Here is a 23,988-nt window from a genome sequence, read left to right on the forward strand (position 1 = left end):
AGATGTCTGCGCTAGAACATACTCTAACGAAAAACCCTACGATTGATCTTTCCATCCCAAGGTGCCAAAGGCTGTGAAAGTTAGCACTTCAGAAAAGGGCAAATAAGGAACAGACGTAATATGCTGAGCCCCTTTTTTCTCCGCTGTTAAGCTTTGACAAGATAAATGATTGTCCTGCAAATAAATTGAGGCTAAAGATTATATTTATTTATTTATTTTATTCAAAGTCAAGACAAAACGAAAACGGTCGTTATCATACAAAATTTATTTTTTATTTTGTATTTATTCACGGTCTTTGAGACCTAGTTTAAATTAAAAAAGAAAAAGTTCATTACAAATTGAAGGATTTACAGTATAAAAATAATTTTTCTTTAAACTTATTAATATTTTCACAGCCGCGGGTTCGAATCGAGCTCAAGGCCTAACAATAATTTTGTATCATTATTATTGTTATGATAAATTTTTTCTTAATTGAAAAAATTTTTAAATTAGAATAGAAGAAAGAAAAAATTTTAGACAACTGCCAAAGCTCGTTGTATAGATCCATTTCGGGAACTGCTAAATTCCTTCATCGGCAACGTTTAGGCGCCGCTGCTATAACCATTCAGCCACCACAGCGGTTTTTTGTTTGTCTTCATTAATCCTACTTCTATTCTGGTTCGTGCCAATTGATATTCACACCACTGCGACATCTGTTGCAGAATAGCTGTGAAAATTGGACTTGTTTGTTGGCAATGCTGCTCGATTCGAACCCGCGATCTTAAAATCAGTAGGCCGATATAACAACAAAAATTGTTAATACATCCCAGAGCACGGGGAAAAACAAGTGTCAATAAAATATGACACTTTGGCAGCATTGCCAACAAACAAGTCCAATTTTCACAGCTATTCTGCAACAGATGTCGCAGTGGTGTGAATATCAATTGGCACGAACCAGAATAGAAGTAGGATTAATGAAGACAAACAAAAAACCGCTGTGGTGGCTGAATGGTTATAGCAGCGGCGCCTAAACGTTGCCGATGAAGGAATTTAGCAGTTCCCGAAATGGATCTATACAACGAGCTTTGGCAGTTGTCTAAAATGTTTTCTTTCTTCTATTCTAATTTAAAAATTTTTTCAATTAAGAAAAAATTTATCATAACAATAATAATGATACAAAATTATTGTTAGGCCTTGAGCTCGATTCGAACCCGCGATCTTAAAATCAGTAGGCCGATATAACAACAAAAATTATTTTCACAGCCTTTTATCTCATTTGGTAATTCATTATACATTTTGTAACTGACCAGTTTACATATAATAAGATTATCTTCATTTTCGTACTTAACTCCTTATCGTTAATTATATACCTAGATTTCCTGTATAAATTTTTATCTTCGACAATCGGTAATTATATACCTAGATTTCCTGTATAAATTTTTATCTTCGACAATCGGTAATTATGATAAAATGTACGAGATACGTATTTATTTTTTTTTATACTCAGCGTGCTTTGCACACAGAGTATATTAACTTTGATTGGATAACAGTGGTTGTACAGGTGTAAAGGAATCGAAATAGATATCGACTTCCATGTATCAAAATCATCAGTCTCGAAAAAAAATTTGATTGAGCCATGTCCGTCCGTCTGTCCGTTAACACGATAACTTGAGTAAATATTGAGATATATTCACCAAATTTGGTACACGAGCTTGTCTGGACCCAGAATAGATTGGTATTGAAAATGATCGAAATCGGATGATAACCAGGCCCACTTTTTATATATATAACATTTTGGAAAACACAAAAAACTTGATTATTAGTAAACAATACACCTAGAATGCTGAAATGTGACATGTGGACTGATATTGAGACTCCTGATAAAAAATTGAAAAACAATTTTAAAATGGGCGTGGTACCGCCCACTTGTGATAAAATCAATTTTGCAAATATTCACCCCTATTCTGCATTTCGATTACGTTCCCGTTCTACGCTCCGCTTTAATGGAAGTTTGGTATCCTGCATTACGACGGAATCGTAAAGAGAAGAGGAAGAGCAAATGATTTTTCGAAATCAGCTGTTCGTACGGTATGTGTGAACATTGGAACAAAATAAAATAAAGAAAATTTGTAAAAAAAACACTGAAAAACGTTTATATTTTATTATCCACGCCATTTTGTACAAAAAAAAGCAAAAGAATACATTGCCGCAGTGTTATATTTTTTTGAGTGAAGTGCTTTCATAATTGTGTGTTTTTGTCGTTCTTTTGACCAATTCCCTGCCATGGCCACCAAGTTTTGTTAAAACGGATTCCTGCACGAATATAGTTGACATTTTGTGAATTTTATGGATGCTAATTTCATTGCACTAGACTAAAATACTTTATAAAGGTTTATTTATTCTTTCCGCAAGGATTGTTTACGTTTTCACTTCACCTTCCTCTACGCCGACAGCTTGCTTTGGCATATAACTGGACCCAACGAACAGACACAAATTATAGATGTCTATTATAATGGAATCAATAGCCGCGGCATTATTTATAGAGTTGGAAAACAACGCATACGAAAATTGCCAGGCGAGAATGGAAAGGCAAATATTGCGAGATTTGTGTAATCCATTTGAGATGAGTGACGATTTGTAAGAAATTGAACTTAAAAGTGGTAAAGTTTAATGACTTATTTTCTTATTTAGGTTCAAAAAAACTTTTGACTTAACAAGGATGCTTTCAAGTATGTGTTAGATAATTTTCCGGGGCAAATACGTCCAAAGACTTCGACATCGACATGTTGTTTTTGACCTGGAAACATAAAAAACAATCATCATCAAGCTTTCTACGTTTCTTAACAAGTTTTACTTACATTTTTGTTAAAATTCTGTTATAAATTAATAAAAAACTAAAAAGAAAATATTTTTCCGCCAACTAATTTGCAACTTAGGAAAACGGAACTACGATCGAAATGCAGAATACGCAAAATCGAACGATTCGAAGTTGGATCGAAAGAGATTGGAACACAGAATACCAAAATTGCCAAATCGAAAGAATTCCAATCCAAGTCGAAATGCAGAATAGGGCTGATTATTAATCATAAATCAAAAATCGTTAAACCTATCGTAACAAAATTCGGCAGAGAGGTTGCCTTTACTATAAGGCATGTTTTGAAGAAAAATTAACGAAATCGGTTAAGGAGCACGCCCACTTTTATATAAAAGATATTTAAAAGGGTCCTGGACGAATTAAATAAGCTATATCTTTGCAAGAAAAGAGCTTTATAACAATGGTATTTCATTTCCCAAGTGGATTTATAACAATAGGAAAAACTTCAAATTTAAAAAAATGGGCGTAGCACCGCCCCTTTTATGACTAAGCAATGTTCTATGTTCCGGGAGCCATAACTCGAAGAAAAATTAACGGATCTTAATAAAATTGGGTACACAAATTTTCCCTATAGCAATAAATATTTCTAGAAAAAATGGACGAGATAAGTTGAACACCATGCTCACTTTTATATAAAAGATTTTTAAAAGGGTCGTAGACGAAAATAACAACAACAACAACGAAAATAATAAGCTATATCTTAGCGAAAAAGAGCTTTGAATCAATAGAATTTTACTTTCTAAATTGAATTATAACATTAAATTAGAAAACACTTAAATTTGAAAAAAATGGGTGTGGCACCGCCCCTTTTTGTCTAAGAATTTTTTTATGTAATGAAATTGTGTACACATATTTTCCTTATAGCAGAAAATATTTCTAGTAAAAATGGACGGGATCGGTTAAAGACCACGGCAACTTAGATATAAAACAAGTAAGGAAGGCTAAGTTCGGGTGTAACCGAACATTACATACTCAGTTGAGAGCTATGGAGACAAAATAAGGGAAAATCACCATGTAGGAAAATGAACCTAGGGTAACCCTGGAATGTGTTCGTATGAAATCTGTATCAAATGGAAGGTATTAAAGAGTATTTTAAGAGGGAGTGGGCCATAGTTGTATTGGTGGACGCCATTTAGGGATATCGCCATAAAGGTGGACCAGGGCTGACTCTAGAATTTGTTTGTACGATATGGGTATCAAATGAAAGGTGTTAATGAGTTTTTTTAAAAGGGAGTGATCCTTAGTTCCATAGGTGGACGCCGTTTCGAGATATCGCCATAAAGATGGTCCAGGGGTGACCCTAGAATTTGTTTGTACGATATGGGTATCAAATGAAAGGTGTTAATGAGTTTTTTTAAAAGGGCGTGGGCCTTAGTTCTATAGGTGGACGACTTTTCGAGATATCGCCATAAAGGTGGACCAGGGGTGACTCTAGAATGCGTTCGTACAATATGGGTATCAAACGAAAGGCGTTAATGAGTATTTTAAAAGGGAGTGGGCCTTAGTTCTATGGGTGGATGCCTTTTCGAGATATCGCCATAAAGGTGGACCAGGGGTGACTCTAGAATGCGTTTGTACAATATAGGTATCAAACGAAAGGTGTTAATGAGTATTTTAAAAGGGATTGGGCCTTAGTTCTATGGGTGGATGCCTTTTCGGGATATCGCCATAAAGGTGGACCAGGGGTGTCTCTAGAATTTGTTTGTACGATATGGGTATCAAATGAAAGGTGTTAATGATTTATTTTAAAAGGGCGTAGGCCTTAGTTCTATAGTTGGACGTCTTTTCGAGATATCGCCATAAAGGTGGACCAGGGGTGACTCTAGAATGCGTTTGTAAAATATGGGTATCAAACGAAAGGTGTTAATGAGTATTTTAAAAGGGAGTGGGCCTTAGTTCTATAGGTGGACGCCTTTTCGAGATATCGCCATAAAGGTGGACCAGGGGTGACTGTTGTTGTTGTTGTAGCAATGCTCGCCCCACCTATTAGCCGCGACCGATCACAAATTGTCATCAATATCCTGTAACGGGAGTCCAAGGAAACTTGCCGTTTCAACAGGGGTGGACCATAAGGAAAGGGGTGTTAGAGGCGTTGGTTCCACATTACAATTAAAGAGATGGTTGGTGTCATGTGGGGACACATTGCAAGCGGGGCATACATTTTGTACGTCGGGGTTGATTCTGGATAGGTAAGAGTTTAACCTGTTACAGTATACAGAACGAAGTTGAGCAAGAGTGACACGCGTTTCCCTGGGGAGTATGCGTTCCTCTTCCGCGAGTTTTGGATACTTTTCTTTAAGTACTGGATTCACCGGGCAATTCCCGGCATAAAGGTCTGACGCCTGTTTATGGAGTTCACCAAGGACCTGCTTGTGTTTTTTCACTTGTTGTTGTTGTTGTAGCAATGCTCGCCCCACCTAATAGCCGCGACCGATCACAAATTGTCATCAATATCCTCTAACGGGAGTCCAAGGAAACTTGCCGTTTCAACAGCGGTGGACCATAAGGAAAGGGGTGTTAGAGGCGTTGGTTCCACATTACAATTGAAGAGATGGTTGGTGTCATGTGGGGACACATTGCAAGCGGGGCATACATTTTGTATGTCAGGGTTGATTCTGGATAGGTAAGAGTTTAACCTGTTACAGTATCCAGAACGAAGTTGAGCAAGAGTGACACGCGTTTCCCTGGGGAGTATGCGTTCCTCTTCCGCAAGTTTTGGATAATTTTCGTTAAATACTGGATTCACCGGGCAATTCCCGGCATAAAGGTCCGACGCCTGTTTATGGAGTTCACCAAGGACCTGCTTGTGTTTTTTCACTTCATACGGCTGGGTTCTCAGGTGCCGTATTTCCTCAAAATGCTTACGGAGATGACTCTTTAAGCCCCTAGGCGGTGCTGGTTCATCAATTAGATGTCTGTTGGGATGCCCAGGTTTCTGGGTATTCAACAGGAACTGTTTGGTCAGCATCTCATTTCTCTCCCTGATGGGGAGTATTCTCGCCTCATTATGCAGATGGTGTGCTGGGGACATAAGAAGACAGCCCGTGGCGATTCTGAGAGCAGTATTTTCGCAGGCCTGTAGTTTCTTCCAGTGGGTGATTTTTAGGCTTGGCGACCATATGGGTGACGCGTAGCACGTAATCGGCTGGCTAATTGCTTTGTATGTAGTCATGAGCGTTTCTTTATCTTTTCCCCAAGTACTGCCAGCGAGGGATTTGAGGATTTTGTTACGGCTCTGAATTCTCGGAACAATTGCGGCTGCGTGCTCACCAAAATGTAGATCCTGATCAAACGTCACACTCAAGATTTTGTGGTGTAGGACAGTCGGTAGCGTAGTGCCATCGACGTGGATGTTCAAAATGGTCGACATTTGGGGCGTCCATGTTGTAAATAAGGTCGCGGAAGATTTAGTCGGTGATAATGCCAGGTTTCGCGAGGCGAAAAAACTGGAGAGATCAGGGAGGTAGCCGTTTATTTTATTGCATAGCGCATCGATCTTTGGGCCTGGGCCTGTGGCCATTATTGTGCAGTCATCGGCGTAGGAAACGATTGTGACTCCTTCCGGTGGTGAAGGTAGCTTAGATGTAGAAATTAAACAAAAGCGGGGATAGGACACCACCCTGTGGCACCCTATGTTTAATTCTCCTTGGTTTTGATGTTTCGTTTCTAAATTGCACCGATGCCTGCCGACCACCCAGATAATTTGCGGTCCACCTTTTAAGACATGGGGGAAGGGTAGACCCTTCCAGGTCCTGCAGTAACGAGCCATGGTTGACCGTATCAAAAGCTTTTGATAGGTCTAGCGCTACGAGTACTGTTCTATGGTGGGGGTATTGATTTAAACCGCAATTTATCTGGGTACTAATGGCATTTAGCGCGGTGGTAGTGCTATGGAGTTTTCTGAAGCCATGCTGATGAGGGGCTAGCTGCAAATTTGCTTGGAAATAAGGGAGCAGAATGGCTTCAAGCGTCTTTGCCACTGGCGATAGGAGAGATATCGGACGATACGACTCACCTATGTTAGCTGGTTTCCCAGGCTTTAGTAGCGGGACCACCTTGGCCATTTTCCATTTCTCAGGTATGACAAAGGTGGAAAGAGACAGATTGAAGACATGTGCTAAATATTTGAACCCCTCTTTCCCTAGGTTTTTAAGCATCGGCATGGCTATGCCGTCTGGGCCCACTGCTTTGGATGGTTTAGCACGACCAATGGCGTCCTCAACCTCTTTAGCGGTGAAGGTGATTGGTGACGCGCTGAATTTGTGTTTATGTGCGCGTCTATTGGCTCTCCGTCTATCTTTGTCGACCGTAGGATGCATTATATATTGTTAGCAGAAAGCGCTCGCGCATTTTTTCGCGTCCGACAGCACTTTGTCGCCAAAGGCGATGAAAACTTTGTCTTTGTGCTTAGTCGGATTCGATAGGGACTTTACGGTGGACCAAAGTTTACCAACACCGGTACAACCTCTTAGGTGCTCCTCCCATTTCGCCCGCTTGTGTTCATCTACAAGCAATCTGATGCGTTGGTTTATATCCCTTATTTGGGGGTCGCCTGGGTCAAGCTGTCTTATAAGGTCACGTTCTCTCGCTAAGTTTGCGGCCTCCGCCGGGAAGTGGGGCCGGATTTCGGGAATTCTCCCGGCGGGAATGAAATGTGCCGAGGCGGATTTAATGACCTTACGGAAGGCACGCTCCCCTTGGCGGGCATCAGTCGGGATAGGGAGGGCAGCTAGGCGGCTGTCTGTAAAGGATTTATATTCTTCCCACTTTCCTTTTTTGAAGTTTATGAAAGTGCGTTTTTCAGTGACGATGAAGTCGGCGTTACGCTCAAGCGAAATAAGTATGGGCAGGTGGTCGGATGCCAATGTTACCATCGGCTGCCAGTTGACGCAGTTTACGAGTTCTGCACTCACGATTGAGATATCTGGCGAGCTGTGACAGCTTCCTACCATACGTGTGGGGGCGTCTCCGTTTATTGTGCAGAAAGTCGTTTCTTCTATTTGATCCGCTAACATCTCACCCCTACTGTCCGCCCGCAAGTTTGAATGCCATAGATCATGATGGGCATTGAAATCGCCTAAGATAATGCGATTGTTGCTAGTGAGTAAGGCCCTGATATTAGGGCGGTATCCACTGGGGCAACAGGTGGCAGGAGGGATGTAGATGTTGATGATTTCTAGGTTTGCATCGCCTGACCGGACAGATAGGCCTTGACGTTCTAAGACATTGTCCCTGCGGTCGATGCCAGGATCAAATATACAATATTGTACAGAGTGGTGTATGATAAACGCGAGACCGCCTCCATTTCCGATTTCGCGGTCTTTCCTGTGGGCGTTATACCCAGAGCAGGTCTGCAATGCAGATCTTGCTGTGAGTTTAGTCTCTTCAATCGCAGCAATGCGGATGTTGTGCCGCTTCATGAAATCGACTATCTCCGTAATCTTCCCAGTTAGTCCATTACAGTTTAACTGCAGAATTCTGAAGTGCATAAGGGGAGACGTCGCCACTCTGGGGGTAAGTGACGGGTGACTACGCCTGGGTTGGGGAATGCCAGGACGCAATTGCTGTTGTGGCCCTAGGACTGGGCGTCCTTGGGCAAGCATTGGAGTACCCGGATGATTTGGGTTTGCGGCCTGGCAACATGGCGCGATGAAACCCGTCGGGGGGTTGCCGTCGCGGAGACCAGAACATCTAGGGAAGTGGCACCACCCAAGGCAGGAGCTGCATCGGGCGGATGTCGCAAACATATATATTCTGTGCTGGAAAACGGTGCAAACGGAGGTAGGCACTAAGAGTCTGTTTCCCTGACCTACACCATTGCTGCCGGAAAAGAGGGGGGAGAAGACGGGGCAGGGGCTGCTGCTCAGCATTGCTTCCGACTCTACAACGAAGATTGTAGTTATGAGTGGTAGCAGCCGTTTGAGTTGTTGGCGCCGTGGGGCGCGAGCAGCAGCGGGTACTTGTTGTGGCTTGCAGAGCAGCAGGGCTGCTGGAAGGTAGTGCGGGGCGCTTAGACGTAGACTACGGGACGCCCTTGGACGTGAACAGCAAGGAGCCACAAAAGATTTATAAAAGTTACGTGGATGTCGGGTTTTGGGATCAAGCCCAGAACAACCTGTCCGATGCAACCATCCCTTGCACGAGACACACTAAACAGAGTATGACCGTCCTAAAAAGATTCTTTTCCGGCAGATGCAGCAAAACCATTTCTCAGGACCGGGGTCAGGAATCGGACCCGGATTGGATTCGATGCCTTCCCGGAGTAAGAGAATATGGAGCAGTCCTGCTGCAAGGAGGTCCTGGAAGGATGACAATTTGTGGGAGGGACGAAACAAATTAGATGGGGTCACACTGAAATGACAGTCCTTGGTCGGGAAAAATCCCGAGTCGCTCCGGTACATAGAACCGACTGCCTTGGGAAGCGTGTTTTTTCACTTCATACGGCTGGGTTCTCAGGTGCCGTATTTCCTCAAAATGCTTACGGAGATGACTCCTTAAGCCCCTAGGCGGTGCTGGTTCATCAATCAGATGACTGTTGGGATGCCCAGGTTTCTGGGTATTCAAAGGGAACTGTTTGGTCAGCATCTCGTTTCTCTCCCTGATGGGGAGTATTCTCGCCTCATTATGCAGATGGTGTTCTGGGGACACCGTGGGGTGATGGTAGCATGCTCCGCCTATCACACCGTATGCCCTGGGTGCGCACCCCGGGCAAAGCAATATCAAAATTTTAGAAATAAGGTTTTTCAATTAGAAGAAAATTTTTCTAAGCCGGGTCGCCCCTCGGCAGTGTTTGGCAAGCGCTCCGGGTGTATTTCTGCCATGAAAAGCTCTCAGTGAAAACTCATCTGCCTTGCAGATGCCGTTCGGAGTCGGAATAAAACATGTAGGTCCCGTCCGGCCAATTTGTAGGGAAAATCAAGAGGAGCACGACGCAAATTGGAAGAGAAGCTCGGCCTTAGATCTCTTCGGAGGTTATCGCGCCTTACATTTATTTTTTCTTTTATTTTTTGTTCTGGGGACATAAGAAGACAGCCCGTGGCGATTCTGAGAGCAGTATTTTGGCAGGCCTGTAGTTTCTTCCAGTGGGTAATTTTTAGGCTTGGCGACCATATGGGTGACGCGTAGCACGTAATCGGCTGGCTAATTGCTTTGTATGTAGTCATGAGCGTTTCTTTATCTTTTCCCCAGGTACTGCCAGAGAGGGATTTGAGGATTTTGTTACGGCTCTGAATTCTCGGAACAATTGCGGCTGCGTGCTCACCAAAATGTAGATCCTGATCAAACGTCGTACCCAAGATTTTGGGGTGTAGGACAGTCGGTAGCGTAGTGCCATCGACGTGGATGTTCAAAATGGTCGACATTTGGGACGTCCATGTTGTAAATAAGGTCGCAGAAGATTTAGTCGGTGATAATGCCAGGTTTCGCGAGGCGAAAAAACTGGAGAGATCAGGGAGGTAGCCGTTTATTTTATTGCATAGCGCATAGATCTTTGGGCCTGGGCCAGAGTGCCGTCGTCTCCCCTTATGCACTTCGGAATTCTGCAGTTAAACTTGACTAGGCGTAAACTTGGCAACTTAGCCACGATTATACTCGACTTGGCGCATAAAATCTGGCATCATAATCAGCGTTGAAATTTATTTTTAAATAAATGTCAATTTGTACGACAAACGGGCCGATTCTGAGCGTTACCGGTAAAATAGTCCCCAGAACATTATGTAACCGAAAATCGTTTCCAGTTCTTTTATTCGCGATTCTGGCCAAAGTGGTAACGCTGTCATCATCGAAAAACTCACCAATGTCTGTGGCGAAATTTAAAAGTTGGTTTTCTTCGCTTTATCCATGGCGGAACGATACAAAATGGGAGCATGCGACAGCTGAATATAAACTTTTTTATTTGATTTGATACATCAACTTCCGGCGCAGTTAGATTTTGACATTCGTCCATCGAATTTACAAAAACAAAGTACATGGAATTTTTATTTATGTTTGTAGGTATGTCACCATGCAGTCACCTTGTATGGTTCCGCCATGGCTTTACCGAAAATGTGTCACTCGTAGATACGAGGTTAACAAATAAACGAAACGATGTGTATATATGTACATACATGCATAAGATTTTACGTAGTTATATTGTAATTTATTCTGTGAAAGTACATAATGTAAACAAATATATAATATATAGCAAGAGGCAACACTATTTTACTATTATCTTTACTTATTTGCGCTTACAATTCTTTATTTTTCAGTTTTGCCTTTTTCTAAACAACAGCTGTTGTTTGGTTATTTCGATGTAACCACCTACTTTTGTGGGTAAAAAATTATCCGGCTACTTTCGCGGATAGAATACCAAAAGGGTGTAAAAGTTTCCACATGATTTCGTTACCGTGGTAAAGAATGTTGTTACCACACTAGAATCGGGGCGAAAATGTCAAAATGAAATGGAAACAAACAAATGGCATCTCAAAATGTAAACGTCACTTAGAACTTACATAGAAAATCAAAATTCAACAGACTTCTAAGTCAAGTTAAGTTTTGAGTAATCAGTAACATGCAATGTTCATTTAACAGAACTGTAAGTGACAGTTCGCAAGCCAAGTCAAGTCTATGCTAAGTATCAGTAATGGAGCCTTTATACCACGTCAATCTTTTATTTTCTTACCACGTCCGTATTCCTTGCATCATGTCAATCAATCTTCAATCTCGATCCGGTGGATCTGGCATCACTATTTTGCGCAAACGAATATTTTTTTGCTAGTTTCTTCTTAATTCTCGTTGGTCGATTGGAAGAGTTGGAAAAAAGTTTTTATTCATCGTGCGTAGGTAATCAAAAAGAAAATTTTTATACAATTTCACTTAAGAATATTGGTTTAAAAACCACATAGCGTTTGCATAAATATCCAAGGCTAGGGTAATTGTGTGCATAAAAAACCAAAAGAAATTACTCATTGGTTCGGTGTGGAATGAGTGAAGTGAAGCAACGAGCAAAATTCCGATTGGACTTGAAAACCAGATAGGAAAGCAAAAGACAAATCGTCATCACTTGCGGAAAGCGATCCAAAAGTGAGCAAATAAGAAAAAAAAAAATTAAAAATAAAACACTAAATTCAAAGAAAATAGTGGGAGTGCGACAGGCAAATAGAAAAATTGACAGTTGATTGCGAAGTGATTTTAGCTGAAAATGTTTTAAAAATATTAACCCTATATTCATCCATCTCCATGCATCCAACAGTTCTAAGTACTAGCATTGGGCCAAGCGCGATAGGTGCTGGATGATCAAAGATTAACAAAGCAGCGTAAAAAAGCTTACCAACTACTGTGAACATCTATTGCTGTTGCTGGTTTTTGTAGTTAGGTTTTTTAATCTTTATATTTTAAAAGTCCACGACTTGCAAGAATACTAATACTCATTCAAACAACGTATGCCACTGCACCCTTCGTCGCTAGCGCCACCATTGTAACAAGCAACGACGAAAATAACGTAAACAGCAGAGCAGCCAAAGTCGCGACTTGTTCTTGTGGCAAAAATTTCTCCAGTCGTAAGTTCTGCCGAAGTTGCAATTGGAGCATTTGCCTATTCATCTACTTTTTATACACGCGACAACGAAAAAGTAATAGCCTAGCCTTCATCGCCGGGAGGACTCTTTTAAAAAGAGCATCGATATGGCGCTCGATATGGGAATGCCTATAAATGGTACCAATGCGCTGACATCATCCTTCACGGCGAAGAAAAAGGACACATCTAACGCAGCTGAAGAGAATTTATGGTAAGAAAAGCAAAAACTAAAGTAATATGTATAAGTTTTGTTTGTACGAAAACAGGTAGAACGTACATACATAAATGTTATGAATCATACAAATCAACTTTTTCAAGTTGAGGAACTTGTAAAATATCAGCCAGCATATTGCAACTGTACAAACAAATAGTATGGGCCCAAACATATGCAAGTGACTTGCAAAGATAATGCTGTGAGGACGACATATATTACTTACACTATAGGCTGGTCTAAGTTTTTCCTGTTATTTAAATAAGTGCCTTTTTTGTTCCTTTTTTGGCTTATACAAATTTAGTGCACAAAGGTATTTATAAATGATCGGGATCCGCCAAGCCGAGGAGACCCGTTTCGAGCGACATCCTTTTGCCAACTAAGGAAAGAACTACAACTATGTCCGTATTTCTCCGCGTTTCTGTGAAAAGCAACCCCTCCGGCAGTAACCTCTTATCGTTAGCTTACTTCACATAGGCCCAACAACAAATTGCTTGAAACTGCGTTTTTCCCGGATTCCGGTATGATATAATAAAAAACACCCCCAGGAAGTGTTAAAAGTTGATGACAGTTTTTGAACCTATTAAATCGAAAATTGCAAGGGGGTCATTAATTGCACATCTACGCCAATGGCATTCGACAGTAGGTAGTTATCGCAATTGCCTCTGTAGAACAGAGGTGCTATAAAATCCTTAGATCCCCTGCTGATAGTAATCGGGAAAAAGGGAATGTAAGACTATTGACCGGGCTTGAGTAATGCGTCGTTAGTATGGTTGTTGTTGTTGTATGGTTAAATTACTCCCCGAAGGTTTTGGGCAGTGTTATAGATTTTTATGATTCCTTACCTAGCTACATATAGATCAGGTACTTTCTGGTAACAAGGCCATAAAGGTACAAGCTCAACCATCTCAGAAACTATTTAATATGACCACATTGGACCTACTAGGCCTTATTGCTTCCGATCAGCATAGTGACTAGCATAACAAGAAAACGAGAAAGTTGTAAGTAGGAAAGCACGCGTTTCGAATTTATTGCACTATTTGGAATGCATGAGTGTCCGATAAACACAGTTCAAGACGTATTTCCAAGTCTCCCGTGTTCCAACTTTATTTATACATATATATGTATGTATATTACAGTCTCTGTTGACTTTCAAACTTCATTTGGCCTTAGATTTCACATCATATTATTTTAATATTGTCGGAACGCAAATGATTCCAATCAGCACAGTAAATATCGGCTAAAAATTCCAAATTACAACTAAATTAGTTGTAAGAAGGCTCTAATTTCCAATCCACCCCTGTGGGGATCGCTTTTCTTTTCCTTGGGGGAGGATGCATTATATTTTACTGCTTCTGTGATTACGATTTATGTCTTTTTATGGTTCTATGGGCCAATTACTCAAATTGAGAATATGTCTGAATTGTGCTGACAGAATAACCGCTCCACGATTTGATGGGTTTATTCTTTACAGTAAAAAAAGAAAAAAGAGTCTTGGAACAGAATACGTAATTTTTATTTATAGAAATTTTCTTGGATGTTTCACTGTCCTTAATAATATTGTATTGGCCTGGCTCGAGTCGAAGTCTATACGAGGTCAACTAAGCCTTGTGCTTTGAAATATTAATTAAATTTTTGGTACTTTAATTTTGTACGATACTATGATTGCAAAAAAAAGGCAAACCATTTGTATATGAAATTTTTGTATTGCATACTTGTTTTGAACAACAAATTTGTCAATGAAAATATATCACGATATTTCTTCTGCTCTTCACCTAACCCATCGATGATGCCATAGACATGCATTTACCGTCGACGTTAATGTACCGAATTACGTTGATTCATATGTTCATATAAATATAACAAAATAATAATGTATCTGTATTTGTATTTTTTGTATTTGTATTTATTAGGCAATTCATTCCAGCACAACAATTTGGCAAAAATTATTTTATAGTGCTAGTCGGTAAAAGGCATAAAATAGGAACAATTTAAACTTGAAACTTAAAGCTAATGACTATGGCTAAGAAAAATGTATATACAGTTTAATACCAAATCCGCTCACAATGTCTGAAACCCCCTTTATGTCTAAAAGCAGATTTACTATTTTTAATAGTTCTTCAAAAAAAAGCTACATATGTATGCGTTATATGTCATAAATGTACATAGTTAGTACGTACATAAGTATGTATGTATGCGAGCTTGAAGCACAACGGAACTACTTAGCTTCATAGTTTTCACCTTTCATAATACTCATACTCTTAATAAATTTGTATCCACGTTTAATTACGTTTTATTGATATATTTTTATACTCAGCTGAGCAGAGCTTACAGAGTATAATTTTTACCGCATAACGGTACCCTGTAACGGCATAAACGATTCGAGATAGATATAGGCTTCTATATATCAAAATGATCTGGGCGAAAAAAGAAATTCATTTAGCCATGTCCGTCTGTCCGTAAACACGATAACTTGAGTAAATTTTGAGGTATCTTGATGCAATTTGGTATGTAAGTTCCTGGGCACTCATCTCAGATCGCTGTTTAAAATGACGAAATCGGACTATAACCACGCCCACTTTTTCAATCTCGAAAATTTCGAAAAACCGAAAAAGTGCGATAATTCTTTACCAAAGACTGATAAAGCGATGAAACTTGGAAGGTGGGTTGATCTTATGACGCAGAATATTAGGCATGTTTTGGACAATGGGCGTGGCAACATCCACTTTTAAAAGAAGGCAATTTAAAAGTTTTGCAAGCTTCGATATCGAAAATTTCGAAAAATGAAAAAATGCCATAATTCTATACCAAATACGAAAAAAGGGATGAAACATGGTGATAGGATGGGTTTTTTGCCGCAAAATATAACTTTAAAAAACTTTGTTAAATGGGTGGGCGAAATCAAGAGCTCTTGGAATCATGGCAGGAATACTGTTCGTGGTATTACATATATAAATAAATTAGCGATACCCGACAGATGATGTTCTGGGTCACCCTGGTCCACATTTTGGTCGATATCTCGAAAACGCCTGCTATATACAACTGAGGGCCACTCCCTTTTAAATAATCATTAACACCTTTCATTTGATATCCATATCGTACAAACACATTCTAGAGTAACCCCCGGTCCACCTTTATGGCGATATCTCGAAAAGGCCTCCACCTATAGAACTATGGCACACTACCTTTTAAAATACTCTTAAATACCTTCCATTTGATACCAATGTCATACAAACACATCCAGGGTTACGCTAGGTTCATTTTCCTGCATGGCGATTTTCCTTTACTTTGTCTCCAAAGCTCTTAGCTGAGTGTGTAATGGTCGTTTACACCCGAACTTAGCTTTCCTTACTTATTCTGCTTTAACTCTTTGATGCAATCTCCATTCGTTAGACGGATGCAAATGCCATAAATTGCTCGAATACACTTGACACCCTCATTTTCTTAGTCAGTATGCAAATATTCACTCGCAAATTTGTATACCTTTCATGAAAATGAAATGGTATATTAAGTTTGTCACGAACCTCAAAATTGTAAATCCTTAAAGGATAGACCCACCAATAAGTATACCGAATTGATCAGGATGACGATCTGATTTGATTTAGCCATGTCCATCTTTCCGTCCGTCCGTCTGTCTGTTTGAACGCAAACTAGTCCCTCAATTTTTGAGATATCCTGATGAAATTTTGCGAACGGGTTTATTCTGGTGTCGGATTAGAAATTTGTCAGAAACGACCGGATCGGAAAACTATAGCAGATATACCCCATAAACAGATTTTTCAGAAAATATGTGTTTTAGTAAAATCTTCCTCAATTTATAAGTTAGAAGTATAAAATTGCACCAAATGCTTTCGTATATGGCTCATATTTTTGTCTGAAAAAATCGTAGAGATCGTTTGTTTATGTAGCATATTCTCCATACAACCGATTGTTCAGATACGAATCTTTTCGTAATTTATTTATTTATTTATTCATTTTTATATATTTAGCCTATGGTATTACAAAACCTTACAGACTAGATAACAATATCTTATACAGTACATTAAAACTTGACTTACAATTATAAAACAACTTTAAGCAAGCAAGGACTTAAAAATGAAAACATTAGAAAAAAAGTCCACATGAATATTATTATATTAAAGTGAGTTAAAGTCAGTTAGCATTCGTGTCACACTGAGCATAATTGCGCCTACAATATTCAATATGAAAGAGATTAAAGTGACGTAAAGATCTACATGGAACATTAAGTTTTATGAGTTCTAGCGAAGGAGGGCAATCAATATTCCCATTGAGTAGGACATGCAGGAACAAGAGTCCTGAAATTGTCCTTCTAACCTCAAGAGTTTGCATATCAATCAATCTTCATCGCGAAATATATTTAATTTATTTATTATTACGGCTGTTTAGCCCTAAAACTTAAACTACTAAATACAATTTCTTATTATAATCTCTTAGTTCTATTGAATATGCCGTCGGAATGCCATGCGATTCCGATCAGCATATTTACTAGCGTGACAAACGGGCGAGTCTGGGAGCCACTCATTTAAGGGATGTTGGAAAGGACGTGTTTCCAATCCTCCAGTGCTCCCAGTTTAAGGCAACAAAATTTGGAACTTATATTTTTCAATTATATTTGTATTTTAAGCTGTCGGTATGTATTAGTCTGCGTTCAACACAGCTATACCTGTCTGGATGTTGGAAATTGAAAATAACGTATATCCAATAACCCCTCAACTTTGTAATGAAGATTCCGATCAGCACAGCTCAACATATAATGGGAAGTTGAGAAGGACGTGTTTCCAATCCCCCTGCTCCAAATTTTGTTTGGCCTTATTTTCATTATTTTGCTATATTAATACTGTCGGAATGCGAGTGATTCCGATCAGCAACAGTAAATATCGGCTGAAAATACCGAATTCCAGCGAAATTAGTTGTTGGAACTGTCGACCGATTTGCTTTTCCTTATGGCCGGATGTATTGTATTTTGCTGCTTCCGATATTATCATTCCCTTTTCGCTTTCCAATATCGGATATATCATGTAAAAAAAAAGGAGAAAAACTTTATCTTATTGGAAGGGTTTTACAATGCTCCAATAAACTTTTTTTAAAGTATTGAAGTTATTACTACTTTTTATGTGATTAGGAAGTTCATTGAAATATTTCAGGCCCTTATAAAATATATTTTGCTTGCCCACTTCTGTTTTGAATAGAGGTAATCTAAAATTATTGTTTTCTCTGATTACGTATGAATGTGCATCTTTTACATATATAAGCTTTTCGCTGAGGTATGTTGGTAATTTACCGTGCTTGATATTAAATACAAATATCATACTGTGGTATAATATAAGCTGTTTTATGCTCATATGGACGGAATAGGCAAGTCAAACCTTAATTGGAACAAATCAAAGTGTAGGAACCTTTTTTGAACACGTTCAAGTCTATTCGAATGGATAGCGTAGAAGGGATTCCAAACTATGGCCGCATATTCAAGTTTAGACCAAACAAAAGCATAATAAAGTATTTTTTTCGTGTAGGGATCCTTAAACTCACGGCTATTCCGTTTTATAAAGGCAAGAGCGATATAAGCCTTAGGTATAATAAAGTTAAGATGCCCTGTAAAAGAGAAATTGCAATCGAACACAACACAAAAACCCTTAATTTTGGTAAGAGAATTTAGAGCAAAATTCGAAATGAAATGCGAGGATTGAAGGGGCATTCGTGTTTTGTGGTAAGTAACGAAGCAACATTTGTCAACGTTTGGAACTAGCTTATTTGTCTACACCAGTCATCGAAACAGTTAAGCTTATGTTGAATAATCTCAATATTACTGTAACTTTTTACCATCATGAAGATCTTCAAGTCATCAGCATAGAAAAGATGATGACAGAACTTAAAACAGGAACTGGCATCATTAAAAAATATTGAAAATCCATTTTAACAGCTAGATAGTTACAATTTCACCAAATACGTATACGGAATACATTGCTGTCTTAGCAACTGATATGTGTCGAAACAATTGTTTTGCTTTTTTATTTTTATTTTTATTTTAATAAAGAAAAAAACAATAAGTATATTGTTTAAATGGCTTTAAGGTGTATAAATTTTGTATTGTCGTGCCAAATACCCGGTAACGGGTATGAGCTCAAGTTATCAGAAAATGTGCACCTCACAAATATGTTAGTTTGACTGTTTTGAAATTAACGTTTCTTAGTTCCTTTATATTAGTTTTGTTTGATGTTTTTCCGCCGGTTTCCATACAGAATTGTAGAATCTTGCATTTTTGAGTAACTTCCCGGAGAGCGAGATTTTTGAAACTTGGAACATCTATTAGGCAAAAAAAAAACATTTGCTAGGTGGTTCAAGGATCGAGAAAATTCTAAACAACGTCCGAACTTGGAACATACCTTCAAGCTTTATTACGCTGCACTATTTGGGATAAAATAGTTTTCCAGATTGGACTGGGATCGAGATATTTAGAAAGTCGCATCAACAATATGTGAAATCTTGCGACCGCTATTTGAGTAACTTCCCGTTGAGCTAGATTCTTGAAAGAACACAATTCACAAAATTCATACACATATTAACGGTGGTTATGTTGAAATTTGTATATCAAAGCAGCTTTTAATACGTCTGTGGCGATACGCCTCATCTGCAGTAACGCTTATTATAAAAGTGAGAGTGCATGAGCTAAACAACCTCAGATTCCGAATCAAAGCACAAAAATAACTGTTATTATGTGCCCAAAAGTTCAAATGCAAACTTTGAAGTTTTTACTGAAAGTTACTCAAAGTATCCCACTGTGTATTATTTTGCCAACCCACATTCCACTACATACATATTAGGGCTGTTAAGAAATGCTTGATTTCGATTCCGACAGCCGGATTCTGGACGTTGCTTAAGCTTATATTTATCGCCTGAAAATGCTAAATGCATTCTGGCGAATTTGCAATTCCAGTGAAACGAAATTTCCATTATTGATACATTTTTTGCACCATGCACGATTGAATGAGCAACGACAGCAAAAGAATCAGATAACGTAATCAGTTGAAGCATTTCCTTAAAACTCCAATTTTAGCTTTGAAAAAAAAAAATAAAAATAAAATGTTTGACACGATTTACCTTCGAGGAGATTTTGGTCGAGATTCTCTTTCACTTGCGTCGTGCTCCTTTTTAATTTTTCCACAAATTGCCGGGATGGAAACCACTTAGGCCTACTCCGAACGGCATCTGCAAGTCAAATGAATTTCCACTGAGAAGCTTTTCATGACAGAAATACACTATCGAGAGTGGGTCCGCTTGAAAATATGTTATTTTCTAATTAAAAAAACTTTTTTTTTTTAATATTTTTTGAACTCCTGATCTTCAGTGTAGAAGGTGGAGCATACTACCACCACACCACGGCGACCGCCAAATATACAGAACAGAACAGAAAAATAGCAATGGCAATTTTTTTTATCAAACTGATGATTTATTCTATGAGTGTTATAACTGAAACTGGGCAAACCAATCTCAAAAATGTTCTCGACAAAATTTTTTTCTTTGGAATTCTCTAAATTTTTTCGATTATGCACTTTGTAGCTCAATCTATTTCAGTTTAACGAAGTACACGTAATAGGTCTCCGAAAGTTCACATTACATTTTAAAAATGATTTCCTCCGAGAGTTGTTTTAGATTTTGCTCTTGTGTGTTTCGAAAACGTTTTCCAGATTTATTTGCATAGTTTTAGTTACAAAATTTAAATTTAGGTAATAAATAGAAGTTTTTTCTTAAGATATCAAAAATAAAAGAAATATTTATTATTGACGAGCCTCACCCGTGCGCATCTTGCGCAACCAATATAAGTCTCTTATCAAATATCAACAGAAATCAGCTCTTCTATTAAACAGCTAGCGCGGCCATCTAGCGCTTAATAGCAACTGCCGTCAACCAATTAAAAACTGCCATCTAGCGTACAATACAACTTGCACTTCCATCTACCTACAATAGCAACTGCCGGTAATGCAGTACAAATATTCACAATATTGCCATAGTATAAATAGATTTCATTGTGTGCTCACAATCCTTTATTTTTTACAAATTATTTTAATAAAATATAGCTATACAAAAGCACTACGACCAAAATTGCCCAAAGCTCGTTAATAGCACGAATCTCCATCTTTACAACCAAAACTTTACTTATAGATTTGGATTCCAAATAAGAGCGAAAAAGGGACCCGTACATAAAAACAGCAATTAGAAATAATATATGATGCTAGTAGAGAAAAATTGTAGCCACCGTGGTGTGATGGTAGCGTGTTCCGCCTATAACACCGAAAATCCTGGGTTCACGACTCGGGCAACGCAACATCAAACTTTTAGAAATAAGGTTTTTTAATTAGAAGAATATTTTTCTAAGCGGGGTCGTTCTTCGGCAGTATTTTTTTGCCATGAAAACCTCTCAGTGAAAACTCATTTACCTTGCAGATGCCGTTCGGAGTCGGCATAAAGCAAGTAGGTCCCATCCCGCCAATTAGTAGGAAAACTTAAAAAAGAGCACGACGCAAATTGGAAGATAAGCTCGGCCTAAAATCTCCTCGCAGGTTATCGCGCCTAACATTTATTTATTTATTTGGAGAAAAATTACAAAAATTGCACACGGCGATTGTTGCTAAGATATGTGTCTGCATGCGATGTGCCCCATATGACACCAACCATCTTTTCAATTGTAATGTGGAACCTATTCCTCTAACACCAAACTCCCTATGGTCCGCCCCTGTTGAAACTGCCAGTTTCCTTGAGTGAGTGTTCGTGCCCATTGAATGAGGCGAAGCACTTTTAAAACAACAACAAACAACATCTTTCTGAATTTCACTTTATTAGCAAGCTTTTTGAACTCGAGTTCACCTACGTTGTTGCTGAGGCAGATGCCTCTATCCACTCAGCCATTTGAAGGCGGCGCTGCAGGCTTTGTAATTTGTCTCTAAGTATCTTAATTGCCGAATTAAAAAAAAATATTCCCTGTTATTTTCCCCTTCACTTGGTCTGTTTAACTTGGAGATAACTTAATAATAAAACTACATCTATCCGTGTTTATTGGAATGCTTCCTACTTGAATTTATTTTCGATTGATCATACATTCATACTCAAACATTGCTAACGCCTCACTTACTGCATATATCAACAATAAGTAATGATGATTCATAGTTGTCGTCGAAGCTCAAACACAAATTGAGTTAAGTTACTGCCTGCCTCTAACTTTCGAAAATACGTTTTTAAGGAGAGTGGAGGGTGTGTTTATGTATGGATGGCTCAGAAATGTTTTAATTAAGCGCACTCAATTTTAGTTGTGTTGGCAAATTTAAATTCTGTTTGCGCTTTCCTTTAGCCAATATTCACAAAAAATTCAATACCGAAATAAAAAGCAATAATAACAAGTAAAGAAATCCAAGTTCGGGGGCAACCGCTCCTTTTATATTCATTGGGGATACATTTAAGGAGAAATATCACGAACAATAAATGATATGAAAGCTGAAATATACTACTAATATACATGAAAATATCGTCTTCGGTAAGAAGCTACATATAACACACTCATGAGGTTTTTTTTGGGAAGGGGCGGGGGGGGGGGGGGGGGGAACAAATTAAATGGGGTTACACTGAAATGACAGTCTTTGGTCGGGAAAAATCCCGAGTCGCTCCGGTACATAGAACCGACTGCCTTGGGAAGTAGTCATAGAAACAATGTTCTTACCAAATCTCGTTAAAATTTGTCGCAAAAGAGCAAAGTGGTACTAACGGATTCTGATTTACGGCTTGCAAAACGATAAAAAAAATGTCTACTAAATGTGGGTGGTGGCACGCCCACTTTCCCAAATTTTTATTTGTTTTTAAATTTTTGTACCTTGCTACACACAACAAGAGTGTCGACTTTTTTTGTTGCTATTTGACTTTGAAAATATTTTTTTAAAGTGGGCATGGTCCCTAATCGATTATGAAAATTTACTAAGGCTTGACAGCTTGCATGACAAATCTTCAATAGTTTTTGATTTACGGATTGCCTAACTTTAAAATTTTCTTAAAAATGTGGGTGCCACGCCCATTCTCCGATATTTTATTTAATACTAGCTTATGCCCGTGGGCTTCACCCCACGTTTTTATAAAAATATGCAAAATAAATAACACAAATTTTAAACTTATTTAAGGTTGTGTATGTGCGAATTTAGGTATTGCTGAAAACCGTACCTTGAAAGAAATGGTGCTAGTAAAATCAACAAATCGGTTCTGTTGTTCTTTACTTAACGAAAATTCGGTGAAATTGATCGAATTATGGTTAATTCGACCGAGTTCTTTGTCAAGCGAACAAATTAGTTTAGTTATTTCAACAAAAAAGAAATTGTCACTCTTAAGTTAACAAAATTCTGTAAAATTGACAGATTCCTAATCAATCTAACTGATTTTTTTGTTAACACAACTGATCTCATCAACAGTCAGTACATGAGCAAATTTCAAAAAGAATTTTACGCTCACTGCGCTCTCTACTTTGTACTTATGTATGCTGTGTACTATATGTATGCACATTTTTACGTATGTATATGGCGGCCGCCGTGGTGTGATGGTAGCGTGCTCCGCCTACCACACCGAAGACCCTGGGTTCACACCCCGGGCAAAGCAACATACAAATTTTAGAAATAAGGTTTTTCAATTAAGTAGAAGAAAATTTTCCTAAGCGGAGTCGCCCCTCGGCACTGTTCGGCAAGCACTCCGAGTGTATTTCTACCATGAAAAGATCTCAGTGAAAACTCATCTCACTTGCAAATGCCGCAACATAGGTACTTTCGTACAAAGCTGTCGCAACAACTTTTTTTGTTCATTTGACTACTAAAACGGTCAATTACGAATCAACGATTTGTGCGCAGTTGATTCAACATCTTGTTGCGATGGATAAAAATTTACAGAAATTTCGGTTGAATTGACCCGTATTTCGGTTGATTTTACCAGTCTTTTTCTTTCAGTGTAGGATATACAATATTTTTTGTAATATTATTTGGAGTATAAATAAAAATATTTTTCGATGAGCCAACTCTGAAGCAGGCTACGTATAATTGGCCATGGGTGAAACATGGGTGAAAACTTTGTTGTTTTCGAAATTTTGAATTTTATATAGATATAGAAGGTGTAGATAGACTGAAGTTGACATAAAAATTCAACGGCGGCAGATTGCTAAACGTCCAAAAGGAATAACAGCCAAACTGTAGTCAATCTTTAGCTGTTAAAATAACCTAAGTTTGTACGGCAGCCAGAGTTTTGAATAATCCCATTTGTAGGGAAGGTGCCACGCCCCCTTTTCCCCAATTCCACATTTTACTGGAGGTGTTAGGACTTACCGTCATA

General features: G+C 38.7%; 1 protein-coding gene and 1 long non-coding RNA gene across 3 annotated transcripts in view; one reads left to right on the forward strand and one right to left on the reverse strand.

Annotated features, from left to right (window-relative positions):
- Window positions 1-1,256: 1,256 nt before the first annotated feature.
- LOC137248236 (uncharacterized) lies at window positions 1,257-2,937 on the reverse strand. Its single transcript, XR_010952134.1, has 3 exons — window positions 2,838-2,937; window positions 1,399-2,776; window positions 1,257-1,349 (listed from the first exon to the last, which is right to left on the reverse strand). It is a non-coding gene; the product is annotated as an uncharacterized lncRNA (long non-coding RNA).
- Window positions 2,938-11,601: 8,664 nt separating this feature from the next.
- Window positions 11,602-23,988, forward strand: part of Dlic (dynein light intermediate chain) — an 87,154-nt gene continuing 74,767 nt past the window's right edge. For both annotated transcript variants that reach the window (XR_010952981.1, XM_067783358.1), the window contains exon 1: window positions 11,602-12,618. Coding sequence is in view for 1 of the 2 variants with exons in the window: in XM_067783358.1 (XP_067639459.1) it covers window positions 12,515-12,618 (104 nt within the window). In the remaining variant the exon portion in view is untranslated. The remainder of the gene's footprint in view (window positions 12,619-23,988) is intronic.

This window comes from Eurosta solidaginis, chromosome 4 (assembly GCF_040869045.1).
Source record: "Eurosta solidaginis isolate ZX-2024a chromosome 4, ASM4086904v1, whole genome shotgun sequence".
Lineage (NCBI taxonomy): Eukaryota > Metazoa > Arthropoda > Insecta > Diptera > Tephritidae > Eurosta > Eurosta solidaginis.